The sequence below is a fragment of the Bombus huntii genome, chromosome 7, assembly GCF_024542735.1.
Source record: "Bombus huntii isolate Logan2020A chromosome 7, iyBomHunt1.1, whole genome shotgun sequence".
Classification (NCBI taxonomy): Eukaryota; Metazoa; Arthropoda; class Insecta; order Hymenoptera; family Apidae; genus Bombus; species Bombus huntii.
Window position 1 is genome coordinate 6,933,565 of NC_066244.1, and position 23,421 is coordinate 6,956,985.

The 23,421-nt window shown below is 35.2% G+C and overlaps 5 protein-coding genes and 2 non-coding genes across 13 annotated transcripts; 2 read left to right on the forward strand and 5 right to left on the reverse strand.

Moving 5' to 3' along the window:
- Positions 1-50: 50 nt before the first annotated feature.
- On the reverse strand, positions 51-7,438 carry LOC126867777 (probable phospholipid-transporting ATPase IIB). 3 transcript variants are annotated; one of them, XM_050622662.1, is made up of 13 exons: positions 6,556-7,438; positions 5,153-5,297; positions 4,799-5,071; positions 4,481-4,723; positions 4,209-4,397; positions 3,534-4,120; positions 3,049-3,465; positions 2,807-2,972; positions 2,327-2,705; positions 2,007-2,247; positions 1,710-1,876; positions 1,432-1,635; positions 51-1,318 (listed from the first exon to the last, which is right to left on the reverse strand). In XM_050622662.1, exons 1-13 carry the CDS (start codon positions 6,762-6,764, stop codon positions 1,185-1,187), a joined length of 3,354 nt encoding a protein of 1,117 aa, XP_050478619.1. In that variant the 5' UTR covers positions 6,765-7,438; the 3' UTR covers positions 51-1,184. The 3 variants fall into 3 exon arrangements, with proteins under 3 accessions (XP_050478619.1, XP_050478620.1, XP_050478621.1); XM_050622663.1 differs by lacking the exon at positions 6,556-7,438 and adding an exon at positions 5,642-6,534; XM_050622664.1 differs by lacking the exon at positions 6,556-7,438 and adding an exon at positions 5,368-5,618.
- Positions 7,439-7,646: 208 nt separating this feature from the next.
- On the reverse strand, positions 7,647-8,616 carry LOC126867818 (coiled-coil domain-containing protein 103). Its single transcript, XM_050622789.1, has 3 exons — positions 8,393-8,616; positions 8,031-8,308; positions 7,647-7,966 (listed from the first exon to the last, which is right to left on the reverse strand). Exons 1-3 carry the CDS (start codon positions 8,543-8,545, stop codon positions 7,666-7,668), a joined length of 732 nt encoding a protein of 243 aa, XP_050478746.1. The 5' UTR covers positions 8,546-8,616; the 3' UTR covers positions 7,647-7,665.
- A 148-nt stretch (positions 8,617-8,764) lies between these two features.
- Positions 8,765-14,525, reverse strand: LOC126867782 (transient receptor potential cation channel subfamily V member 5). Its single transcript, XM_050622675.1, has 16 exons — positions 13,740-14,525; positions 13,561-13,656; positions 13,364-13,471; positions 13,127-13,305; positions 12,933-13,023; positions 12,694-12,870; positions 12,404-12,593; positions 12,189-12,342; positions 11,854-12,108; positions 11,131-11,768; positions 10,843-11,008; positions 10,337-10,598; positions 9,503-9,684; positions 9,319-9,435; positions 9,103-9,228; positions 8,765-9,011 (listed from the first exon to the last, which is right to left on the reverse strand). The coding sequence occupies exons 3-16, from the start codon at positions 13,452-13,454 to the stop codon at positions 8,886-8,888; spliced, it is 2,754 nt and encodes a 917-aa protein (XP_050478632.1). The 5' UTR covers positions 13,455-13,471; positions 13,561-13,656; positions 13,740-14,525; the 3' UTR covers positions 8,765-8,885.
- Trnat-agu (transfer RNA threonine (anticodon AGU)) lies at positions 13,935-14,008 on the reverse strand. The gene has a single exon. It is a non-coding gene; the product is annotated as a tRNA-Thr (tRNA).
- On the forward strand, positions 14,300-14,371 carry Trnap-agg (transfer RNA proline (anticodon AGG)). The gene has a single exon. It is a non-coding gene; the product is annotated as a tRNA-Pro (tRNA).
- A 139-nt stretch (positions 14,526-14,664) lies between the features above and the next one.
- LOC126867801 (tubulointerstitial nephritis antigen-like) lies at positions 14,665-20,858 on the forward strand. 5 transcript variants are annotated; one of them, XM_050622760.1, is made up of 9 exons: positions 14,665-14,801; positions 15,249-15,370; positions 18,485-18,806; positions 18,884-18,947; positions 19,037-19,229; positions 19,343-19,638; positions 19,830-20,029; positions 20,122-20,285; positions 20,380-20,858. In XM_050622760.1, the coding sequence occupies exons 3-9, from the start codon at positions 18,506-18,508 to the stop codon at positions 20,497-20,499; spliced, it is 1,338 nt and encodes a 445-aa protein (XP_050478717.1). In that variant the 5' UTR covers positions 14,665-14,801; positions 15,249-15,370; positions 18,485-18,505; the 3' UTR covers positions 20,500-20,858. The 5 variants fall into 5 exon arrangements, with proteins under 5 accessions (XP_050478717.1, XP_050478715.1, XP_050478716.1 ...); XM_050622758.1 differs by lacking the exon at positions 14,665-14,801 and adding an exon at positions 16,185-16,656 and having other exon boundaries at positions 14,808-15,370; XM_050622759.1 differs by lacking the exon at positions 14,665-14,801 and having other exon boundaries at positions 14,809-15,370.
- LOC126867808 (uncharacterized) lies at positions 20,626-23,395 on the reverse strand. The gene is made up of 5 exons (XM_050622772.1): positions 23,276-23,395; positions 22,504-23,150; positions 22,017-22,201; positions 21,516-21,881; positions 20,626-21,203 (listed from the first exon to the last, which is right to left on the reverse strand). Exons 2-5 carry the CDS (start codon positions 22,838-22,840, stop codon positions 20,970-20,972), a joined length of 1,122 nt encoding a protein of 373 aa, XP_050478729.1. The 5' UTR covers positions 22,841-23,150; positions 23,276-23,395; the 3' UTR covers positions 20,626-20,969.
- Positions 23,396-23,421: the final 26 nt, after the last annotated feature.

The window sequence follows — 23,421 nt, forward strand, 5'->3', positions numbered from 1 at the left end:
TCTCTTGATAATATTTCAGTGCGCTTACAGGATTAAAAAGAAAATCGGCATAATGTTCAAATGAATGTATTATTATTATACTTTTCACATAAATTAATTATAAATGTGTCATTAGGTCAAATACCTTACGCATAAATAAGTATATATTCTACATATATGATACAGTTCATCAACGTCGTAGCTAACAACAGTTATTTCTAGATCTACAATCTTACTTAATATATGCATAAATATAAAAATCGATTTCTTTTATTTTAGCATTGTACATACGCGACAAGTAAGTTACATTACATTGTATCATATTATATTAAAATTGAAATTAATAAATTCTATTTAAAATATAAAAGGAAAATATCCTATATTAAAGTAAGACGATAACAAACAGGAATCGTGGCATTTAATTTATAAAAATAAGAATTTAACTTTACTTTTAACGTACGAATTTAACGTACTTTTACGTATTTATTAAATACATTTAGAAAACTTTAAAGCATTATATGCTTTTGATCAGCTGATTATTTATGTCCTGTAAACTCAATGTATATATATATAAATGCTACAAATAGTATGCGATCGAATACATACGATAGATAGGAGACGAAATCGAGTAAAATGCTATTACATATTATGCGAACATATTTCATAAAAGAAAATATCTTATTGGTTGCTAGAATAAATAAAAATGAACAAAAACAGATTTAAATAATTTCTTTTCAATTATCACAATTTCAACTTGTTTCAATTTACAATGTGAAAAATTAAGGATATGTTTACATTATTATGATATTCTGCATAAACATAATATTAATAATGATAACAGTAACGAGTTATTCATGATATTTATCATTAATTTAGAATTTAAAGAAATATTAAATCTGATCTATTCTACATAGTAAAGCATTTAGTATAATATATTTAGAACAAAAGCAATTGTAATTTTCGTTAACAATTACATTTTGATGTCAAGTTGTAACGTTCTATCGCTTCAATATTTCCAGAATATTTAGAAGAATATTCAAGAACTTTATAAAATGCAAACGCACTTAGCAAAGAGCGTAAATCAGAGACTATTGATAATTAATCTTAAAAACAGTTTCTTCATAGCACTTTTCCAATACAGATCAGAATTTTCTAAATTCTCCATGTAAGTTACTTTTATAAAGTGAAACTGTTATGCACGAAATTTAAGATAATTTGGTGTAACTTGGAGGAGAAAACTTTTTTCGTAAAAATTTTAAGATATATAATGGCATGCAAGAAATTAAAGTTATTAGCAATACTTTCCACAAAAAGTCAGTAGTCTTGATAAACTCGGCATCTGTGTTATAAATAGAAAGAAGTGATTAAAGTTTCTTTAGATAAATGTATCTCTCTCTTTTTTTTTAAATATATGATATATTATATGATATATTAAATATTAATTGTACATACCAAAATAATCTTTGAGAACGACTAGAGATAATAAATAAAGCGCCAATGAGAAAATCTCCGCAAGTATCATAATATGATGCCATGTTCTAATAGTTAAAGCTACCATTATTAACTCTGTCAAGACAAGTGCTGTGAAACTTATGGCCACTATATGAATGAATTCATCTTCGAACATTATAAGTGCGCCATACATTATAACTCCACCTGCAAGATGATTTAAACAATTAATATGTTGTTGTATGGTATATAGTCAATGACAACAACAAAAAAACTTATACCTTGGTATATGCTTATTAAAATCCACATGAAGAATGTCTTATAAGACAACGATCGACCCTTACTGAGTTCTTTATAAAGTTCTGGGTAAGTAAGTGCAATTTTTCCTGATACATCTTTGTCTAGTACCAAAGAAAATACGGGAAACATCGTATATATTGTTCCATAACTACAAATTTATTATTATTATTTGACGTGCTAGTATTGTTATATCATATTCAATTATATGTATATATATGTATATATATTATATATATACACGTATATATGTGTTCTGAAATCATTTAATTCTTTCTTACCCAACCATTAAAAATCCCTGATACAAAGATACAGACGACAAATAAAAGACTGCAGAAAACACGGCTTGCATGGTGGAAATAATTAAACCTCGATGAATAACGAATTGACTTAAAGCAGCGGAGCGTTTGTAACTTCTACGACCGTGAACTAATAAAAGATTAGCCAAATGACTGAATTGAGAAATGGAAAAATCTGCGGCCAGAGAAGCTTGTCTTCCTTCGAGTCCTTCAAGGCCTATACCTAAAAAGAGAAATGAACATCAGCGGTTTGTTGACATCTATACTACAATTCACTTAAATACTATGAGAAATATACTTACCAGCATCTGCTGCTTGTATCATCGATACATCGTTGCCTCCATCACCGACAGCTGCGGTTCTCTTGCCAGTATGTCTTTGAATAAGACTAACAACTTCGGCTTTTTGCGTGGGTGAACATCGACAGCAAACAACAGCCGGTGAACCGCATGCTAGTTCCAAGAATTCTTGTTCGTAATATTGCAAACATACCTCTAAAGAATCTCCGCTGATGACTAAGGCACAGTCTTGTTTTTTACGGAAGGTATTTAATTCCAAATGCGCATCCGTGCGAGTTACCACCGATTTGAAAACATGAAGACTTTGCGTTCGTGAAACCAAACGCGAAGATTTTGCTATACAAGTTGCCGTTTCCAGCTTGTCACCCGTTAACATCCAAATCTAAAGATCATAGGAAAAGATATTGCAAGAAAAATTATTATCAAAACAAACAAAAGAGTTTATTCTCGCGTAATATGTGAAGTGGAAAAGATGCGATGTACCTTAATTCCAGCATTCCTTAATAGCTCCAATGTAGGCCTTACTCTATCCTGTAATCTATCTTCGACACCGGTTACACATAATAATTCCATTTCCCTCTCTAAACTTTCGACAACTGCGGCAACTCTTGAAACGCGATCGCTAACGCTCATTCTTGCTGAATTATATCTAAAAAAAATCATCTTCAGTGTAGTCGAATTATTATATACATTTTGCCATTTAGCACATAGTAATTTGCCAATACCTTGCTTCAAAATCAAGATATTGCTCTTCCGTCAAATTTTTTTTTGCAACAACTAACGTTCTTAAACCTTCTCGAGCCATATTACCACATTCTTCCTCAAGCCAATCGTTATACTGTACTATTCCAGACATTACTACGTCCGCACCTTTCAGATAAAATACTATTTCAGAACTAGATTCTTCCTTTACTATTATCCCCATTCGTTTAGTCTCTGATGTAAATGGAAATATTTGTAAGATCGTATAGTTCAAAATTTTGCCATTTGGAGCTTTTAGTTGCATAAAATTCAAATCGCGCTTTACTAAAGCTAATCCCATTTCCTCCGTCCACTTGACCAATGCTACTTCATCTGGACTAGAAGCCTGGTAATTACGTTTTTGTTCTGGCAAATAGTAATGTTGGTCTGCTTCTGTTTGACTGAAAGTAGAAATGAAGTAAAGGTACACCTCGTACAATTTTACGTGGCATATCTTTACGAAAATTACCTTTGAATAGAACCAGAATCTCCTGTTTCTCCTGTTTGTATACTCATTGTATCTAAATTAGTTGATTTAGGTACTTCATCGTAAACTGGTGTTACATTATGACACAATGCCAGAGCATGCACAGCATCATATATTCTAGTACTTTCAGATCTTCTTACTTTCCCACTATGTATAGATGCTGATGGTTTTACTGGTGAAGTTTCTGAATTTGTAGAATAACATGTTTTTAATACAGTCATAATTTCATCAAATGTTTCTTGCCCATAAGATATCATGCCCAAATGTAATTTCTTGAAAACCATTTTATTTTGTGTCAATGTGCCAGTTTTGTCACTTAATAAATATGAAATACGACCAAGTTCTTCTGGAATAGTAGTAGTTCTTACAACCGTTCCAGCAATTTCTTTGTCCCTTTGTATGCACCAAGCATAAAAAGCCTTTCCCATGTCTAAATTCACTCTTAAACTGATTGGTATTATGTAAGAAAATAACAAAACGAAGCGAAACATATAACGATACCATGGCCCATTGAATCCTTTTAAAGACATCATTACCAAAGCTAATCCAATCACAGCACAAAATAAAACCTACAAAATTAAAATTCATTCGACATTTAGTAAATAGTAAAGTGAAATTGCAGAATGTACCAGATGTTTTCATAATATGATACAACACCTTTGTCAACTGATTTATTTCCTGATCTAATAAACCAACTTTCGATCGTGGGGCGGAGTGATTCATAAGAGATCTAGTTTCTTGCCCTGTATATACTACAACACCAAGAGCTGAACCTGATGCTATTGCTGTATTTGCCCATAGAGTATTATCCACCCCTAAACTTTCTTCACTGCTGTATCCATCATACTACAAATTGTAATACAATCATTTATTAATAACTGTACTACATATGTAAATATTAAGAGCAAGTTAGATATTTAGAAATTTACTCTGGTAAACGTTCCAATAAAGCTATGGATATCTTTTTGTGGCTTCTCAACATATATGCTTGCTTTAATATCAAACAATTGAGAATTATTTTCCAATTTTTGAGTAGCTGGAACAGCCAGTCGCAACTTCCAATCTGTTTCTCCATCCAATTGATCTGTTCTCACAAAGCATGCACCCGATCTTTCCGTGGTTCGCAATAGGACTAAGTCAGCTGGTACTCTCTGACCTTTTTCTACTATAACCTTGGAAAAAAATTACATAAATGAATACTTCTATTCATGTTTCTATTTGATTATTTTATATTTCTACTTTCTTACCAAATCGCCTACTCTCAATTTAGAACTTGGTACTAATTCCGGGGTATCAAAACCTTTTACTAATCTATAATACTTTTGGGCATTGACTTCTTTGTCCCTTTTGTATCGTCTGAAGTCATCGATTGCTTCTCGACAAATCGTAACAGTTAACACGAAACATAAAGGTCCCCAATATGTATATAAGTATCCTATTCGAATGTCTGGTATGAATTGAGATATGGCCATAAGCAAAAAATATAGATTTAAGAAAAATTTAAATTGTTGGAATAGAACCTAAAAAGATAAAATAACAAATATTAAATATTTTTATTCTATGTCATGACAGGAAATGACATAGTTATCAATGTTCTTTACCAGAGGTAAAAAGGTCACAATATTATATTTCTGATTTCTTATGACATTAGTAGGAAATTTTTCATGCATCAGTTGACCAATGTGAATGACTCTAGCTCTTAATTCACGTTCTCTGCAACATCTTCTCCACATCCATGTACAACATCTATAAAGACACAATAATAAATAAGTAGAAAACTAAAAAATTAAAGTACATCGCCAATTTTTTACTTTACCTTTTTATTGTTTGCACAACCATATTGTTGTTAAATTAATAAGAAAAATTATGAAAAGAATATTCAGACTTTGGATACAACAATGTCAATGAAGAGATACGTGTTTATTGTTGTATGAAATATGAACATAAATTTAACATAATTACTATGTTGAAATCGAACATCTTGGAAATAATTAGCAATATTTATTTAATTATTTAGCAAGAATTTAGAGAAAAAAAGAAAAAGCTGCATAGAAATCGAAGTTTCTTAGGGGAAGTAAAATGTACGTCACCTTGTCCACGAATTGTCATTTCGCGGTCTAGATATTAGAGGAATATCCTCTTTCGATAGCCTTATAACATTGCTTTGTGTCTCCATTTAGATATTTCTTTGTAGACACAGCAGACACATTTGTAATCACAAATTAGGTAAAGAAACACTTTTATTCAGTCTTTCGCTAAAAAACACTGTCAAAAAGTATCTTTCGATATTCAACACAGATCTGTTATGACATCATAACATCCACGAAGTACAAGTTTACAAGATGAATTCGCCAATCTATAAACCTACTATACCGAAGTATTCCATTTATTATATTTTTCGCATTCTTTTTATCTTTTCTCACTGTGAGTAAAATCATGCAAAATTTATTTACATATACTATGTTCAAATATGTTTAATTTGCTCGCTTTCTTTGTTCTCTATCAATTATGTATATATGTATTTTTAGTAACCCTTAATAGACCGACTTTAAAAAAAAATTGTTGTTATAATACGTACTCTTCACAAATAAGATTTGAAAAGTGTATTGTATAAATATAGACGCATCAGTACAATTATATGATGTATTATCGAATTGTACGTTATTAAAAATAGAAAGACACTATTAAATACGTATATTTGGAAATGCAAACATTTTGAAACTTGTTACTACGATATCGTTTATCGATGAGTAGATAAGATATATTTTGATGGGAAATTTTCACGTGATATCCTATTCGTTTCTTTTTTCTTTTCTCATATTTTCCATTTTTTAAAGACTTATTTACACATTTATTTACGTAATTTCGATGGATTTTTATCATTTGTTATGTTGGCTACCAGTAGAATTAATACGCAGCTAGTAATTCGTTGATCGAGTATCACATTTGTTTCTATTCAATCTTTTGTTCAAGTTAATGATGGGTTATCGAATCTATAACTTACCCACAAAGACAGTTCTTGAGGAATATAGAAAAATCGTTTATTCGCCGTCTTCGTGAAGTTAAAAGTCGTATACTATCTTCAGAAGGTTGAAGAAGATAGTCAGTTTCTTCATCCATTTCAAAATCCCGCTCATCAGAGCTCAAACGTAATGGCATTTCTTCTAACCGCATATTTTTTTCACGTATCACTCGATAAATTTTCTTTCCCATTTACCACAGGTACACAACTATTACTATTATGTATTATGTATATCTATCTTTATGGTATGCTATATATGCACCACGCGTGTACATGTATATTCTTTACATATATGTACATCATATACATAGAAACATACGTACAAACATACACACACATACATATAGCTCCATTTATATTTTTTCAGTGACAAAACATGCTAAGGATAATTCTCACTGGCTTTCTTTAACCATTGTATTATATACATCACATGACATCAGTGTTACACCATCTAAATATACCTGTACATATACAGGTATTTACGTGTATTTTGTACCTTACTTCAGACCTTGCTTAAATAGAATCGTGATTTTCGATAGGTTAACATTTTCTATTTATTTGTTTAATTAACATTTAAAATAACACCGTCAATTGACATTCTATCGAATGATTTAATTGTTTTATTTATTTACGAAATGCGTGCATACATGCGACATTCATGCATACATGCACAATGTTCTTTTTCCCACGTACGTACGTGTACGCATCGCGAAATATTATTCAAACGACAACAGTAATATTGAGTATGAAACTTTCGAGGCATTTCAGTTCAAGACAAAAATAAATTCAAATTTTTCGGAATTTCGATTGATCTTCAAACTAATTGTCAATCAACTATGATCGCGATACTTCTAACTGATATTACAGTGCGTGCGGCCATGTTAAGTACTCTATGATCACGTGATTCACTTGGTTTTCTAGACGCATGCCTATATTATACCTTGAACCGTTTGAAATAAATTTTCAACATTTTGAGAATTTATATACATGTAAAAAATCATAAGCTCAATTTCATAAGTTTATTTCGTACGTGCGTATAACTCGTGAAATATTTTTATTATAAAACTCGTTAATCTCTCTCGTTAAAATTTATTACTCAAGTACGACTTCGTAAAGCAATGCTAATGATTTAATCGTCTCCTTAAAAATCTCGTCTTGATATACCGCGTTGATAAGTAGATTTCGAAAGAGCTGCGTACACATTTCTTTTTCGTTTTGTCCCATAAAACTTACTGTTAAATGAAATCTATTGCATTTACTCAAAGTACACAAAATGTCAACAATAAACTCTATATTATCCGCAATCGAAATATTTCGAAAGCATATGTCGATTATTTCGACGAACAACGATGGAGAAATTTCTGTGCAAAAAATTTTCTCCCGTAGAGTATATCTGAAATAACAAATTAGATGCATTCATTTCCTATTCTTGTTCGATTTAAGAAGGAATACCTTACCTGGACATTTTGAGATAATGAAATTTTTCTTTATGCCCTTTAATAGTTTTCCAAACTTGTATAAATTTTACATATGTGGTGGGTATTTCATTTGCAGAAATATTATCACTCTTACTCCATAATTTTAAACGATCTTCGGATTGTTGTTGTTGTATTTCTTGTTTTTCAAATGGCATTACCACATTCGAATTATCAATATGAACAATGGGATTCCAACATCTCTTTATTTTAGATTTTACATCGTCACATTTTAAAGGTTTTAGATGAGCAGCATTCACCTGGTGACAGATTCGATATGGGAGAAATTATTTTATATTAGATATATAAATAATGATATTTTCGATAAAAATATGCTCTTATACCAGTTGTCTAAAATCTTCATACGTAGGCACATTCTGTTCTATTGCTCTGAGTTTAGCATCATTCTGTAATTTGTATAGCTTATCCGCACTAAGAGCCTGTAGAAGTTCTAATTCCATATTTTTATAATTTATGGGTGATCTTAATTTGCTCATTTGTACAGAGTAGGAAACTTTAAAAATATTCCGTCCTTTAGACAGCACGATAGACAAAACAAGAAGCTAACAAATATTTATTATTAGTCATAGTAAACAGTTGTTATAGCAACTTGCTATGGATACAATTCTGCTTTATCAATAGGTACGTATACATACATATGTATGTATCTTCCTTGAGCATAAGAGGAAATTTACGTACAAGAATTTCAAGAAAGATCATAATCATAAGAGTTTATTATGTACATTGTATGTAAGATGCAGTTTTTATATCAACAAAGTATCTCAATATATTAAACGACTGGGAACATATGCTACAGACGAGACATCTGTGATAATATTACAAAATAGTATTATCTTCTGATGTTAAGATCTTTTTTGTTACTTTGCTCTGTCTTTTTTTATACAATCTATCATGAGTTCTTTTCATTTCTAAAATTTCCTTCATTTCTTCCTTGTCTTCTTCCTAAAAATGTTTCACTTTTTACAACTATAATCATTCGTTACACATGTGTATTTACATAATATATACATATGTATATAGAGATATTTTTTACCGATTGACTCAATCGAAGTACTAACGCCCTTCGACCATCGGACATTGGCTGCGAATAGTCCATTAATTTTTTAAGCCTTTCCTGTGGACTTACTCCTCTTTCTACTACCAAAACTATACGTGCCCACTGTGATGTTAATTCCAGTATTAATAACTGAATAATAATTAATAAATATTCCTATAAATGGAAAAAGTAGGGGATGAAAGAAAAACTTACTTGTCTTTGCCATTCGTTTCTTGTCTCCGCGATTTTCTGATATGTATTTCCCATCATAGCAATTAACATATTTACCAATAATATGGCAACGATTGCCATATATACCACAAATAAGAACTACGATACAATGAATGTTTCTATTTCAGTCATATATTCACTAGAAGAGTAGATGCGAGGTAATTACCTTAGCTTCCATCTCGTGTTGCGTTCTCTCAAACGCGCCATAGTAATCTCCAAAGTTCGTCATGCTCATAAGGAACATTGCCATTATACTTTCTACCGGCGACGGCATTGGGTTGCTCACCGAATCATCTACTCCTTCTGGTGTGTTTGGATTATCGAAAGATAGGAATATGATGTAATATGCTGAAGAAAGGAAAGGCAAGAAAAGAAAAGACAATCTTTTGATAGGCATTGTAAAATAAATTAGAGAAGGGAAATATGAAAAATATAGATGTAGTATGTAAATACGTAATATTAGAAGTAAATAAGAGATAATGTCTACGACTATGTAATACTGTATGTAATACTATCTCTGTAATAATGTATCACGGTATAAGTGTTACAAGTTGGTAAGTATGCATAAAGTTGGCTCGATGCCTACGATATGTAAATTTGTTACGTTTCAGAATGTATGATATACCAGCGTAATAATATGTGTCAATGTCGCTTGCGATGTAGAAATTCCCAGACGAGAGATTAAGTCATAAGGTGAAGGTAAACTCGTAATTTGCTCGATATCGTTACACTTTGATTAACGACTGTAAGGGAAGAGGAAGAAGCGTCATTGGTATATTTACTCGCACGTTTCGATCTAATTGACCGGTTGATTCTCACGAATCGATCGTAAGTTTATTTCTGTCCGTGATCTATGTTCAAAAGATACGAGAGATACGCGATACGATGTATCTGTTATCGCATTTATGTTAAAAGATTCTGGTCAAAGTAGAGGTGCGAAAGGGACAGAATGTGTAATGGAAAAATTCTTCCAGAGAGAAGAACTTTGTTTTCAAGTTACCTTGAGAAAATCCCATTACAAAGACCAAATAAATGGAGACGAAACGGAGTAAATCACCCATGATCATTCTGTAAATCATCACAACAAACGGACCGACCGTTTTGAAACCTCTGCAGAAAAATAAAAAATACGGTGCCGTCGTTAACATCACTACAACTGCCAACATATCTTCAACTTGATCGGCGCAAGCCAACCTCAGCAATGGAAAGGACAGTAATATACAACAGGAGAAGAGGAACATTACTCGCGACGGCGCAGTCATCTAGAAATTAATTTCTTTCGTTAGTACAATATTTTAATTTGTAACCGCGTACTGAAATTTCTGCGGTCTATCGGTTTATCAACGAAACACCGTCTTTTTTCTTCATTCCTTTTCCTTTCCTCTCTGTGTTCTCTCCCTGGTAATTTCATTGATAAGGAACCAATATTAGACGCATTATTTACTAAACGTTTTCTTTTTCAGATAAAAGCGCTTGATAAAGGAACAGATGATATCATCCTCTTACTAGATTCTCAATGAACATGTTAAGACCGAGAAATCTGGCTTCGCGCAGTGCTGCAATAATATAAAGAATAGCCGCAATCTCCATTAATATTTCGGCGATTAGTCGAATCTTGGCCGATAATGTTGTTAGATGCATCAGTCTACACTTTTCTGTGAGATTGTTCCACCTAATATCGAAAATATGCATTAAGAGTCATCTTGGACGTATACGTGGTCGCTAATAAACATTTTGAAATTTGTATTTTTGTATTAATCGGATTTGATCCGGGATTATTCACATATAACGTACCAGTTGTGTTTGTTACTACCAGGAGAAACTGTATTATTATCAAAAGGTATCGTCGAATTTATAAAGACGACACTGTCGTTGATCGTCGTAATTTTTAGATAATCCGTTGGTGTACCGTTATTCTTGGAGTAGAAATGTTCGGCTGGTCGAATAGCTATCCTGTAAGAATCGTTGAGCAATTCGATCTCGTTTTGAGATCGGTCTGTCGAGAAAATGTTCAAGATAGACGTTAGATCGGTGACGATATCGAGCTTCAGTTTATCAAAGCTTGCCGTTGTTACATTCGAAGGATGTTTTATATTCGAGGTAAAAGCAGTGGTAACAGCTTTATCGAGAAGAAGGGATAGATTTAAATTTTGAGAAGTTTTGGTAACGTTTGGGAGGAGTTGCTCTGGTTTTAGAGTTGTTATGGGCGATTCGATGGATGGAACAGAGACACGAGGAGTGACAGCGAGTGAGGAAGTCGACGATGTTATCGTTGGACCGGGTCGAAGAGTAAAGCTGATCAATGACAGAATAAAGTAGAAACAAAAAAGAAAAAATTGACGATAGAACCGAGACTTGACGAAAGTGTTCCACTTGGCATTTAATAGATCGACCAGGACACCGTCCATCAATTCCAAGTGTTCGTCCTTTTCCTATACATATATGAGGAATATCGTATGTCAATAAAGAATGGCAAATAGAAAGTAAACTGTTGCGTAATTTAGATTTTCGACTCACGCCAAATACCACCAGATTCAAAGCGGAATTATGACTGATGCTTCCTGTAACAACATCGATCGTGTCGACTTGCGATAAAGGATAAGCTGCACACGTAATACTCCCGATCTGCCAATAAATCTCCCGCTCGATGTTCAAGATATGAAAAAACAGTTCGATTCTAGCTAATTTCGCCGATAACGTCAAAGGTGTTAAATGTTGAGCATTTCTGATCGCTAACGACGCACCCACTTCATATGCCATATCGAACGTAGTCTTGCTCGGAAAAACAATCGATCGAATAAACTTATTGCTGGTTTTGCCATTTCCGGGTTAGTCCTGTGGCAGATGCTTACCAGTTTTTCATAGATGACCAACATATGTAAAACAGTATTTCCATTTGTGTCTTGCTTGTCGGGATCCGCTCCTCTGGCGAGTATTAATCTGTAACATTCTTCCTGCCCTAAACATGCGGCAAAACTTAAAGGATACTCGCCCCAGTAAACGTATCTATGCAAATAGAACGAAAGTCACTCGACATTTGTATTCCACTCGAGTAAATCTTCTTTACCCGCTATAATCCGTTTCCGGAGCTACGCAAACCCATTCATGATCCAGGCTGTCCGATCTCGACGCTTTTTGATCCTCCGGACACATAAAGTTCCCCACGCATCTTTCGTGTACGTCCGCACCGCTGTCCAAGAGGAATTTTACCAATGCTGGATCTTCATTTACTATTGCGATGTGTAATGCGCTCTCACCTATCAAGAACAACCGAGCAGATGAATTTACGATGCGCCCTGACGCGAAACGAATTTATTCGTTTACATCGTGTTCACCGCGCTTATTATACTTACTAACCGTAATATTCATCACTGATATATACATCGTTGATAAGCTTAGGATAAAAACGTAATAAACGTTTAGCCAGATCAATGTGAATAGCAGTCGAGTGTAACATGCACAAGTGTAAAATCGTTTCACCGACTGCTCCTCTTTCGCCTAAGCTCCAACAGACTAGTCTGTACTTGCTTTTATCTATTAAATCGAAAGAAATGTGTTAAAAATTTACATCTCTATCGTCTTTATCGATCGTTTACCTATTTTTGTCTCGTCCAATTCATCCTCATTTTGCATATCTTTGTCTATATCGTAATCGGCAGGATTCTCCATAGATCTCAACGGTGGAAGCTGTTACGTAATCGATCATTCATAATAAAAAGACATTCATAAAAAAACGTTCAAGCTAATTACTCATCTATATCATATGATATCTAATCGTATATCGTTCTACCATTTTGTGCTTCGGACGATCCTTGTTTCGCAGCAAAACCAACTTTTCGATTGGAATCCATTTACCTCTACCCTTATTGTATAAATACGGTTCTACTTTGGTTCTTAGAGCATGGTCCAATTCCGCGTACTGTTTAGTTTGCGTTGCCCTTTTCATCATATTTACCAATAAACCACCTCCTACACAAGATTAAGAAGACGTTTCGCTTTCATCATTCTCGTTTATGATTCAACTTACCTTTCATGTCGACTAATTTGTAAAGCAAGATAGAAGATGCGTCCGTTTGTTTCTTTACTCCGCTGGATACATTGCTCTCCGTATTTCCCATCTTATCCTCTTTTCTTACTAGAACGACACACGACGAGAGTTACTGATAGTCGATCAAATGGTTTCACCTTGATCATACACAGTTCTCTCATCCGCTTACTACATACATATGTATTACGTTGCCATGGAACACTTTCTCAATATCGATCACTCAATCGTTGTTTGGTGAAATACCGGCGGTCTACTAAAGGGATTCCTATCTCCTTGATAATAAAAAAATGTATCAAAAAATGTAACGAAATGAAAAAAAATCGACGATCGATCTATTTCACGGAATAACATTTACTTTTTCGACTTTTAAATAGCGTTGCACATGGAAGCGAACTCCTATTTACAGATACAACGAATATGCACATGTGAATCTATAAAAAGAAAAAAACTAGATAGTAGAAAAGAAAACAACACAAACATACCATCGTACCATAAATCATATTATTAAAATACAGCGTATATAAAAAATATAACATCTAAAGAACACCAAAGGCTCCGGAGGGATTCGAACCCTCGATCTCCTGTTTACTAGACAGGCGCTTTAACCAACTAAGCCACGGCGCCTAGTTGGTCCCTACATGATCAAAAACTTCAATTTAGAGGAATTAAAATAATATGATTTAATATATTTAATGTTTTGCTGTTAATTAAGTATTTGAATTTCTTAAAACATATTACGATATTCCACATCGTAATTAAAGCTCATAGACATTTTACATGTACATAAATGGTTATATATATAATAATATATTATCACGTTAGAAAGTTGATGTTGCGTATTATATCTATATTTTGATATACATTCGTGTAATTTTATTCACGATATTAAAGAAATTTACGATCGAACGTACATGTGGCTCGTTGGTCTAGGGGTATGATTCTCGCTTAGGGTGCGAGAGGTCCCGGGTTCAAATCCCGGACGAGCCCTGGTTTCGGTACCTTTTTTTAGTACTCGTTATTCTTTGCGCACATTAAAAATTGTGGTATTTCTTTTATTTTGTCCATCTTCTGTAAAAAGTTAGATATGTCTTTCCCTCTAAAGATAATTAACGATAAGAAATTGATCGGTCCGAAAAAGAATATAATTTCTCATATTAGAAGCGTAGCCGAATATTTTGAACTTGAAAGTTATCCGTTTAAGAAATTGTTTGACTTGGACGTAATTATAACGAATTGAATTATTGAATCTAATCGAATGAAACAGAATCGCGCGGTATCTACGACGATCACGTACGAGTGTTCACCAGGAGTTTAATTGAAGACCTTTGAATATTCAAGCAATGACGAATCTTCGGGGAAGAAGTCACAAGGAGATCCGGTAAATAATCAAGAGGAAACCGAATCGCGATATACCATGGTACGCAGTCACGGGCTGACTAGGCATTTAGTTCGCGTTTACCTAGCGTATTCGCGGGCCAGTTAAGCTCTCGCTTTCGAGCCGCCAGCACCGACAGATCTTCTCCAATTGTTTCCAATCGCAAGTCCGCGTAACTTTGAATTTACTTTACGACTCGCGTTCGTCAGATTTGCACCAACATTCAAGTCTACTTCACCTTTCTCCTTTGAATACAGCCAATTTTTTTTTATCATTCTAATCTCTCCTTGGTTTTCTTATTCTCATTCCTCCAATCGTCCTTTCTTCCTACCTTCCTTCCTTCCTTCCTTCCTTCCCTCCTTCCTTCCTTTTCCCTTTCCTTTCTTCCTTGTTTCCCTCCTGCCATTCCTTCCTTCGTTCCTTCTTTCTTTCAAACATCTGTCGTTGGTTTTACTGTAAAACGATCAAAGATTTTTAAACGTGTACCAGGACCGTTTCTCACAGGCGTCTACTACTGCTGAGTACCACAAAGCAGATGCTTGTTGATATCGCAAAAACAAGTCCAAGAAGTTTGCTGTTTCTTCGGATCAGAAAATCTCTTCCAACCACGAGTAAGTGAAACTTTGCTACAAAACATTTGACGATCGTCAATTACCCAAATATCGGTGGAACGTGATTTTCTTCTTGTTGATTATCTTATCATCGATATTTCAATTGCATTTATCTCAACTCATGATCGCGGATTCAAATTGTTCGTGCTAATGAAAATTAACGTTTATATCGCGATTTCGGAAAATTATAATTACATATTCGCCTGAGCGACTGCTTCGTGTGAAATTCCATTGTAAAATCGGGACAGTTGATCTGAAACAAAATTTGTATAGACGAAAACGCGGTAAGTCAAATGATTTTGAATCATCAGTGGAACGAAACATCTTGTATATACAATGTGCAAACATCTTGTTGCGTAACGGTCTATCGTAAACGATTCGGAGCACGTTTTTAAACAAACGTACCTGTCATGAATACGAAAATTATACTGTTGTCATTCACGTTTAAGAATTATCTCATTCACGTTGCGTGCATACCTATACGCGTGTATATGCATGGAAATGAAGTGAGTAATTTCGAATAATTTCAAATCAATCGAATTACTGTTTTACGGTAGAGAAGTGAACATCGATTTGCACAAAATTCTTGACGTTTGCATGGATGTTCCGACAAATCGATGATATCGTGCACCGAAACTATATCATCGATAGTTGCGATCACACAACTCTTACCCCAAATACATAACGTAAAGAAAACGATCGGAATTTGGGACAATGGGCATATACCTACGCTTTAATATGACGTTCGCGTTATTTTTAGCGTCAACAATTTGAAAGATCACGTATAAGCATTGGCACGTCTTACGATAAACAGATTAAATGAAGAAGAAGAGGATGATGAAGAAGAAGAAGAGAAAAAAGGAAAAGAAAAAATAATCGGTAGAGAAAGAGACGTTTGAGGTTGAGGGTCGGAAGAGGTAGGAGGAAGATAGGTGGAAGAAGAGGAAAGAGAATAATTTGGAAAGTGAAACTTGGTTTAATTTTAGCAACGTTAAACGGATCATGTTTAATATAAATCTTAAAGAAGCGCAATGCTTGCGAACCTAGTGCTTCGATGGGGGAAAAATGATGAGATAAAAAGAGGGGGAATCGATTCGTATTTCACGAGGTATTATTTCGAGGAGCAATTACGCGTCCAAATCGACGGAAAGTTGATCGCCCGATAAAGAAAAATCTGTCGGATCGAGAACGATACACGTATACAAGCCTGAAGAAAATATCGAATAAATGGCTGGAAGAATATCAAACAATAAATTTGCCGACGCATGAGATCACATCGATGGAACGTACGTTCGTTTGTTTTATCGATAAAAGTAATCTTTGCACCCTGTAGCGTTGAAATTCGTGTAAAAATATACGGCGCCCATTAACCTCTTTCTTTAACCTCGATTTTCGTCAATTGAGTTATTTTTAAAATAGCCTCCGATCGCATACGAGTCACTATAATTATATACCGCTTACTTTTCTAATTCTTTCAATCTTTCTTGCTGGGAAAATTTAACGACTGTTAACAAGATTAATAATGCTATGGCATGTCGATTTCGCGCGATTTTTCCCGATCGTTTTTCCCGCGTTACACGATATTCGAATAATTCGAGTAATTTTTATATGTATCGTCTTACTTGTCTTTTTATTAATATACGTGTGTATATATTGTACATGTATAGGTATAAAACGTTACGTTACGCGCGTTTCCGATATGATATGACCAAAAGCCAAGGTTTATCGGAAACGAATGATCACACATACATTGACGTGTTGCGTTCAACACGATGCATAATCGCTTGAAACCAAATAATGGACAAGATCATCTTCGTTTATAAGATTACCTATCATGTCAATCGATGCTCAATTGAATGAATCGCGTATGCTGTATCGAGTTCAATACAATTGGAACATTTCTTTCATTCACCGTAACAAATTTTTTGTCAATGCATTCATTTTAATCGTCATCGTTGTTGTCATCCATGAAAGGTTGCATACTTTTCCATTGACTGCATTCATTGAATAATAGAATGTTGAACGCGAGCGTATGATACAACCGATAAAATGCTAGACGTACTATTATGCGTCACGCGCGTTTTCATAGTTACATATGAGATCGGTCGTGATAGTATACGCTGACGTTTACATGTCGCATATTATTGAATCGAGTACGAAGACCGAAAAGCGACATCTTCTCGAGTGCAAAGCTGAAATCGCGATATTCGAATAAAATTGCCCTTAATTTTCAAATTACGTGAACCGTTTATTCTCGGCCAGATACTTGTCATTCTCAGTCTGTTTCTAATGAAACTAAAAACGGGTCAAGATCGACGATGCGACGGTCGAGTCGTGCGTATCTATTCGATATACAACGTAAAGTAGAAGTCATAAGTAGAATTCGCTTCGAAGATTCGAAAGTTTTTAACGCGAAATGTGTATTATTTTGTGCTGCGAAAATTTCGAACGCTCGAACAATCGCTAATGGCGATACGTCTATGTATATGAAAGGAAATAAACGTAAAACATGACACGTTCCAGTCTGATAAATTCCATTAATATTATAATGCAATAAACTGCGTTCGATAACAAGCGTCTACAAACGCTTGATCGTTCGATGCGTTTGACGATCCGTTTTATCGTCGCCAGCCCCGACGCTATTGTCATCGTTATCTAATAAATGCGAACAAATCGCGCGATTTTTCGTTCCACTGTTTCACGGTCAAATCGCGACCTACTTCTATCCCGTTTGTGAAACAGAGAATACCCGCGCGTGACATTTAACGAGGAAGAAAGAGAAAACGTTTGAAATGGTTCCAAAAAGATATCCGATGATTTTACGTACAGTTGGCATTGCAACCGTTAATCACTGCCAATTGCTGCCTAGTCCCATGGACCTGACCCAATAATGCAGAAGATTACGTACAAAAGCGAAAACAAGAACGAGAACGAGAAATTCCTACTTGCATTTTACGCAATTTAGTACCGTTGAGATCGAAATCGATCAAAATATCGATCATTGTTTTCCGTTTAAGTAAGTCGCTTGATTTCGTCAAGGATGAAGAGTCATAAGGGTAGATAAGGCCAGCAAAGAAATGCCACTAAAGATGCGAACGTTGAATCGATTTGCAGGAAACGACGAACGCGTGGAAAATGCGATCCTGGAAAGGCTCAGCGTGCGGTATTTTTCTTCTGGCTGTGGTGTCGTCGATCGTCGATGGGATACCCGATTTTTCGGACTTGCCGGCAGGTCCTTATTGCGCCAAATGGTATCCACTAGGCGATTGTTGTACAGGTCGTCAGGACGAGTGTAGTACTCCGATTCTCAGCACCGTTTGTTACTGCGATGATTTTTGCAACCGAGAGAAACAAGAAGATTGCTGTCCAGATTATTGGAGCCACTGCAAAGGAATCGAACCCAACATCACTCTACCACCGCCGCAAGAAACAAGACGTTCGTAACTAACAAAAGTCTATTCGAAGATCATTTCCAGCGAGACAGAACTATTCATAGACAATTGCTTGTTTCAGGTTGCTATTTCCAGGGGAAATATTACAACCAAGACCAAACATTTACAATCAATTGCAATATATGGTATATTTATTTTGTATATCGCAAACGCTTAACAGATTCGCATACTTACTTTCGGTAAACTCATCAACGATACATGTACGATCTTTCAGCAAATGTACGGTAATGGGTAGAGACACGGAAGTATTTTGCGAACAGCATCGATGCTTGCAAACCCCAGAACTAATAGATGAGATCAACTCGCAGGATTTGAGTTGGAGGGCACGAAATTACTCCGAGTTTTGGGGTAGAACGTTAGACGAAGGTGTGAAACTGCGCTTGGGTACTTTAAATCCGTCACGATCGGTAAGAAGCGTAAATTTCTTCGATGTTTACTTCAGTAATTTCGATTCGTTTCGATTCGAATGCGATCAATTCGAGCAAATTCGATCAACCGTTGCGTCCATCGGGCATCCAAGGTTTACAGAATGAATTCCGTGCGACGGATTTACGATCCGGAGTCCCTACCACGAGAGTTCGACGCCAGGATTCGTTGGCCTCGAGAGATCTCGGACATAGACGATCAAGGTTGGTGCGGCGCATCCTGGGCTATTTCTGCGACACGCGTCGCTTCAGACAGATTTGCCTTAATGAGTAAGGGAGCCGATAGCGTCCTCCTCAGCGCACAGCATTTACTCTCGTGTAACAACAGAGGACAGCAAGCTTGCAGCGGCGGCTATTTGGACAGAGCCTGGCTATACATGCGAAAATTCGGGTAATTCTTGGTTAAATCATCGTTACGCTATGTTTTTTATGCCCCAATCTTTTCGCAACTCTATCTACAGATAATATAACTACCATAAGTAGTATACATATAAGTATACAGTACAGTATAAGTGTACAGATACTATAACTACTCGGCTACCTGATTTTTATCTTTTCTTTTTCTGCGATTTCACTTCTTAGCCTAGTCGACGAAGACTGTTATCCATGGGAAGGCACGAACGTACAATGCAAGTTGCGAAAGAGAACAGACTTGAAGACCGCCGGTTGTCGTCCTCCGGTAAATCCACTTCGAACAGAATTATATAAAGTTGGGCCGGCTTATCGGTTAGGCAACGAAACCGATATTATGTACGAAATTTTAACATCTGGACCAGTGCAAGGTAAGTGATTTCTTGTAAATCTGACATTTTTTCTTTATTCGCAAACACTTAACAAAGAGGTCGATGAGATCTAACGACGACAATACTTTTAGCAACCATGAAAGTTTATCAAGACTTTTTCTCTTATGAATCCGGAATATATAAACACACAGCAACCACCGAACACTATGCATTTGGCTATCATTCGGTTAGGATTATCGGATGGGGGGAAGATACGTCCGCGCATCGTTATCGCAACTTACCAATTAAGTATTGGGTAAGGCTCCTCTAATTCTTCTACCTATTTTTCTACCCTCACATTGAAACGATTACGTACTGATAAATAATACGTAACGAATTTTTTGCTCCAGTTGGTCGTTAACTCTTGGGGTCAGCAATGGGGCGAGAGCGGTCTGTTTCGAATTCAAAGAGGAACTAATGAGTGTGATATCGAATCGTTCGTAGTAGCAGTATGGGCGAAAACTATCTAAGGAAAGGTGCAAGAATCAGGAAATGCTGCATTTATCTATCGAATCGTATATTGCGTTGCGTTGCGTTGCGTTGCGTTGCGCCTTATTTCTATCAATATACGAAATCGATTCGTGTTCGATTCATCGTTATTTCCTTTGCATCATTATATATATATTTTTCTCATTCACAACAAATTCCATTTAACATATTTTATTAACGTATCAATTATTGTTTGCACACAGTTTAAGAAACAAATGAAACGATTGCCAAATACTTTCTCACCATATATGTAGGCAACACCATGTATAAACTAATTCATCTGTATGTTAGGGAATAAAATATCAGATGTTCTGAATATATTAATATATTTTTGCATAAAGTAGTTTTCTAACTGACCCTTATTGAAACACGTCACTGACGCTTGTTCGTATCTGGCACTCGTTATCACTTCTATAGTGATTACCGGCTATTTTACCTGCGTGGCTATTTTTCAAACTACCACGCTACGTCGAGCACTTCTACAATGCGGTCTGTATACTTCCAACTTATCTTTTGGTGTATTCATCGCAGAATAATCGATCGGAAATGGTACGTTATTGCCCCGAATTAAGCAGGAATCTGTCATACCGAGAAAATGTTCTCCTGGTCCGAACGGACCGCGACCGAATAAAAAGTTGGCGAATACGAGTTGGTATTGTGGCCAACCGAGACGATGGTCTCCGTTCTAAAGAAAATGCAAAAATTAATTGTTTTAATATTTCCCTTGCCTATTTACGTCGCACTATTTTATTCCCGTCCCACCAATCATCAAACCCTTTCCCACTCTCTTTCATGCACTCTTGATTTTTTCTTCTTATTATGCATCTCCCATAATTTTCTTTTATCCTCCTACATTTTCACGCATGCTAATCTTAACAATAATATCAACCGTAAAAAATATCTATCATATATGTAGTATAGCGTAGTATTCCTTTATAGTATAGCGTAGTGTAGTACAGTATAGTATAATATAGTACAGTATAGTATAGCTTATTACCGACGTCACAGAATTATATGCCATATCCAGACATTTGGAGATCCTGTCAGAGTCTAGGCCAACGACTGATCCGTAAAACGAGCCAAGCTCTTTCTTCGAAATCACTCCATTCACTGAGCTATTGATAGCAAGAAAAAATATTCGTGGCAAAATTTTTAACCAAAATGGAATGTCATTGTAAGATGCGCCTCCAGCTGGTGCGACAACGCGCGCCCACCAACATAACCATTCCTCCAGGCTGATCTTTCCTTGGTCACCTTCCTTCTTTTTCTCTTGGAAGATTAAGTCCGCTAGTCCTTGTTCGGCCTCTATTAATCGTAAATATTCGGGCCCGTTCCATGACCAATCTGCGAATCTTCTCAGTCGCTTTCAAAAATATTGAACTATTAACATAAATCTTTCGATAATATATATAAAAATATTGAACTATTAACATATATCTTTCGATAAAATATATTATATATTATCGATTATATATATAAGGTCTATTTGTAGATATACCTCTGAAAGCATTCGAAAATCTTTTCGATTAATAAAACCATCTCTATCGTGGTCCAAAAGATAAGTGAAAAAATGTGAAAACTTGTCCCGTTGAATGGGCGCTAAATCCTTTAACTTTCCTCCCCTCCTGGCTTCTTCTATAGCGATCAGATTTTCGTCGCTTGGATATCGACTCACCCATGTTGCTGTTTTACCGAAAATATAAAGGAGAAACAAAGAAGAAAACAAAAGAAAAAGAAAAAAGTTTGATTAATGTAAAATGATATTCTGATAATAATAGCGTAAACTATTAACGCATATATTAACGCATACTTTGCGTATGGAGACTTGTAATATACCTACATATGTATATAATAAAAATAATATCTGTGTTTCTCTATGTTTTTACCGCCTTTATTTTATCCATTCAAATCTGGTCTATCATATTTTAAGTTCTGTTGTTATATCTAACGTTCAAGCTTCGTGAACAAAAATGACAAAATCTTACTCCAAACGTGTACGCTCCAACTAGGATGTTCCAATTGTTTATTCGAAACAGGATCATTAACGATTTCATCGACATTAGTCGAAACAGTTCGCCATCTCTTCAACAAATCTTTCGTTCTGTCGCGTGTACGATCACAAGCTTGTCGCCAGTTCGCGATAAATTTGCGCGGCACTTTCAATGCGTTATTCTCTTCCAGGCCAAGTTCTTGGCTACCAGCGGAACTTCTGCTTCTTTTGTCGGTCGTTTCGGTTTCCGTTGCCGTTTCGTTTCCTTCTACGACCTCTTGCATCGATGGATAATAAATCGGATCCTTTATACTGTCTGAGCGACTCTCCATCGCGGACTACGTCTCCTTAACTACCACTTATTCGTGCTACCTCTCCTGAAATAATCAATTCCTCGACAAGAGGTCACCAGGTCGCTCGATAATGGAACTGTCTGTACCGTCTAATATTTTCATAACTGGTTTTGTATTTTCATCGTATCGTAGAACATCCTCCTACATTTCCCACTGTAACTTTTGATTTATCTTGACAATTGATTGCGGGTCGAAAATCAAATCTCTTACGATTCTTTTAAACGTCCAACTATAAGCAAATTAATCTGTGATGCTCTTGACAAAAGTGTCATTTTAATAGAAAGGAAACCTTAAAAAAGAAAGAAAGAGAAATATTTGTTAAAAATTGTCATTTTCGGAATTTAATTAGTTTATTCATTTGTTATATTCATCTTACTGAACTGATCTACATATTTAAATGCGCATTAGAATCACCTTAAACTTCCTAACTTCAATTCGATATTTCGAATGAATTTGTGCATCAATTATTAAGTTTTTTCTACACTGTACGATTATAATCCGATAACTATTCTGGTGATTTCATTTACCTTTTTCTTACATTATCGGTGGATGAAACACAT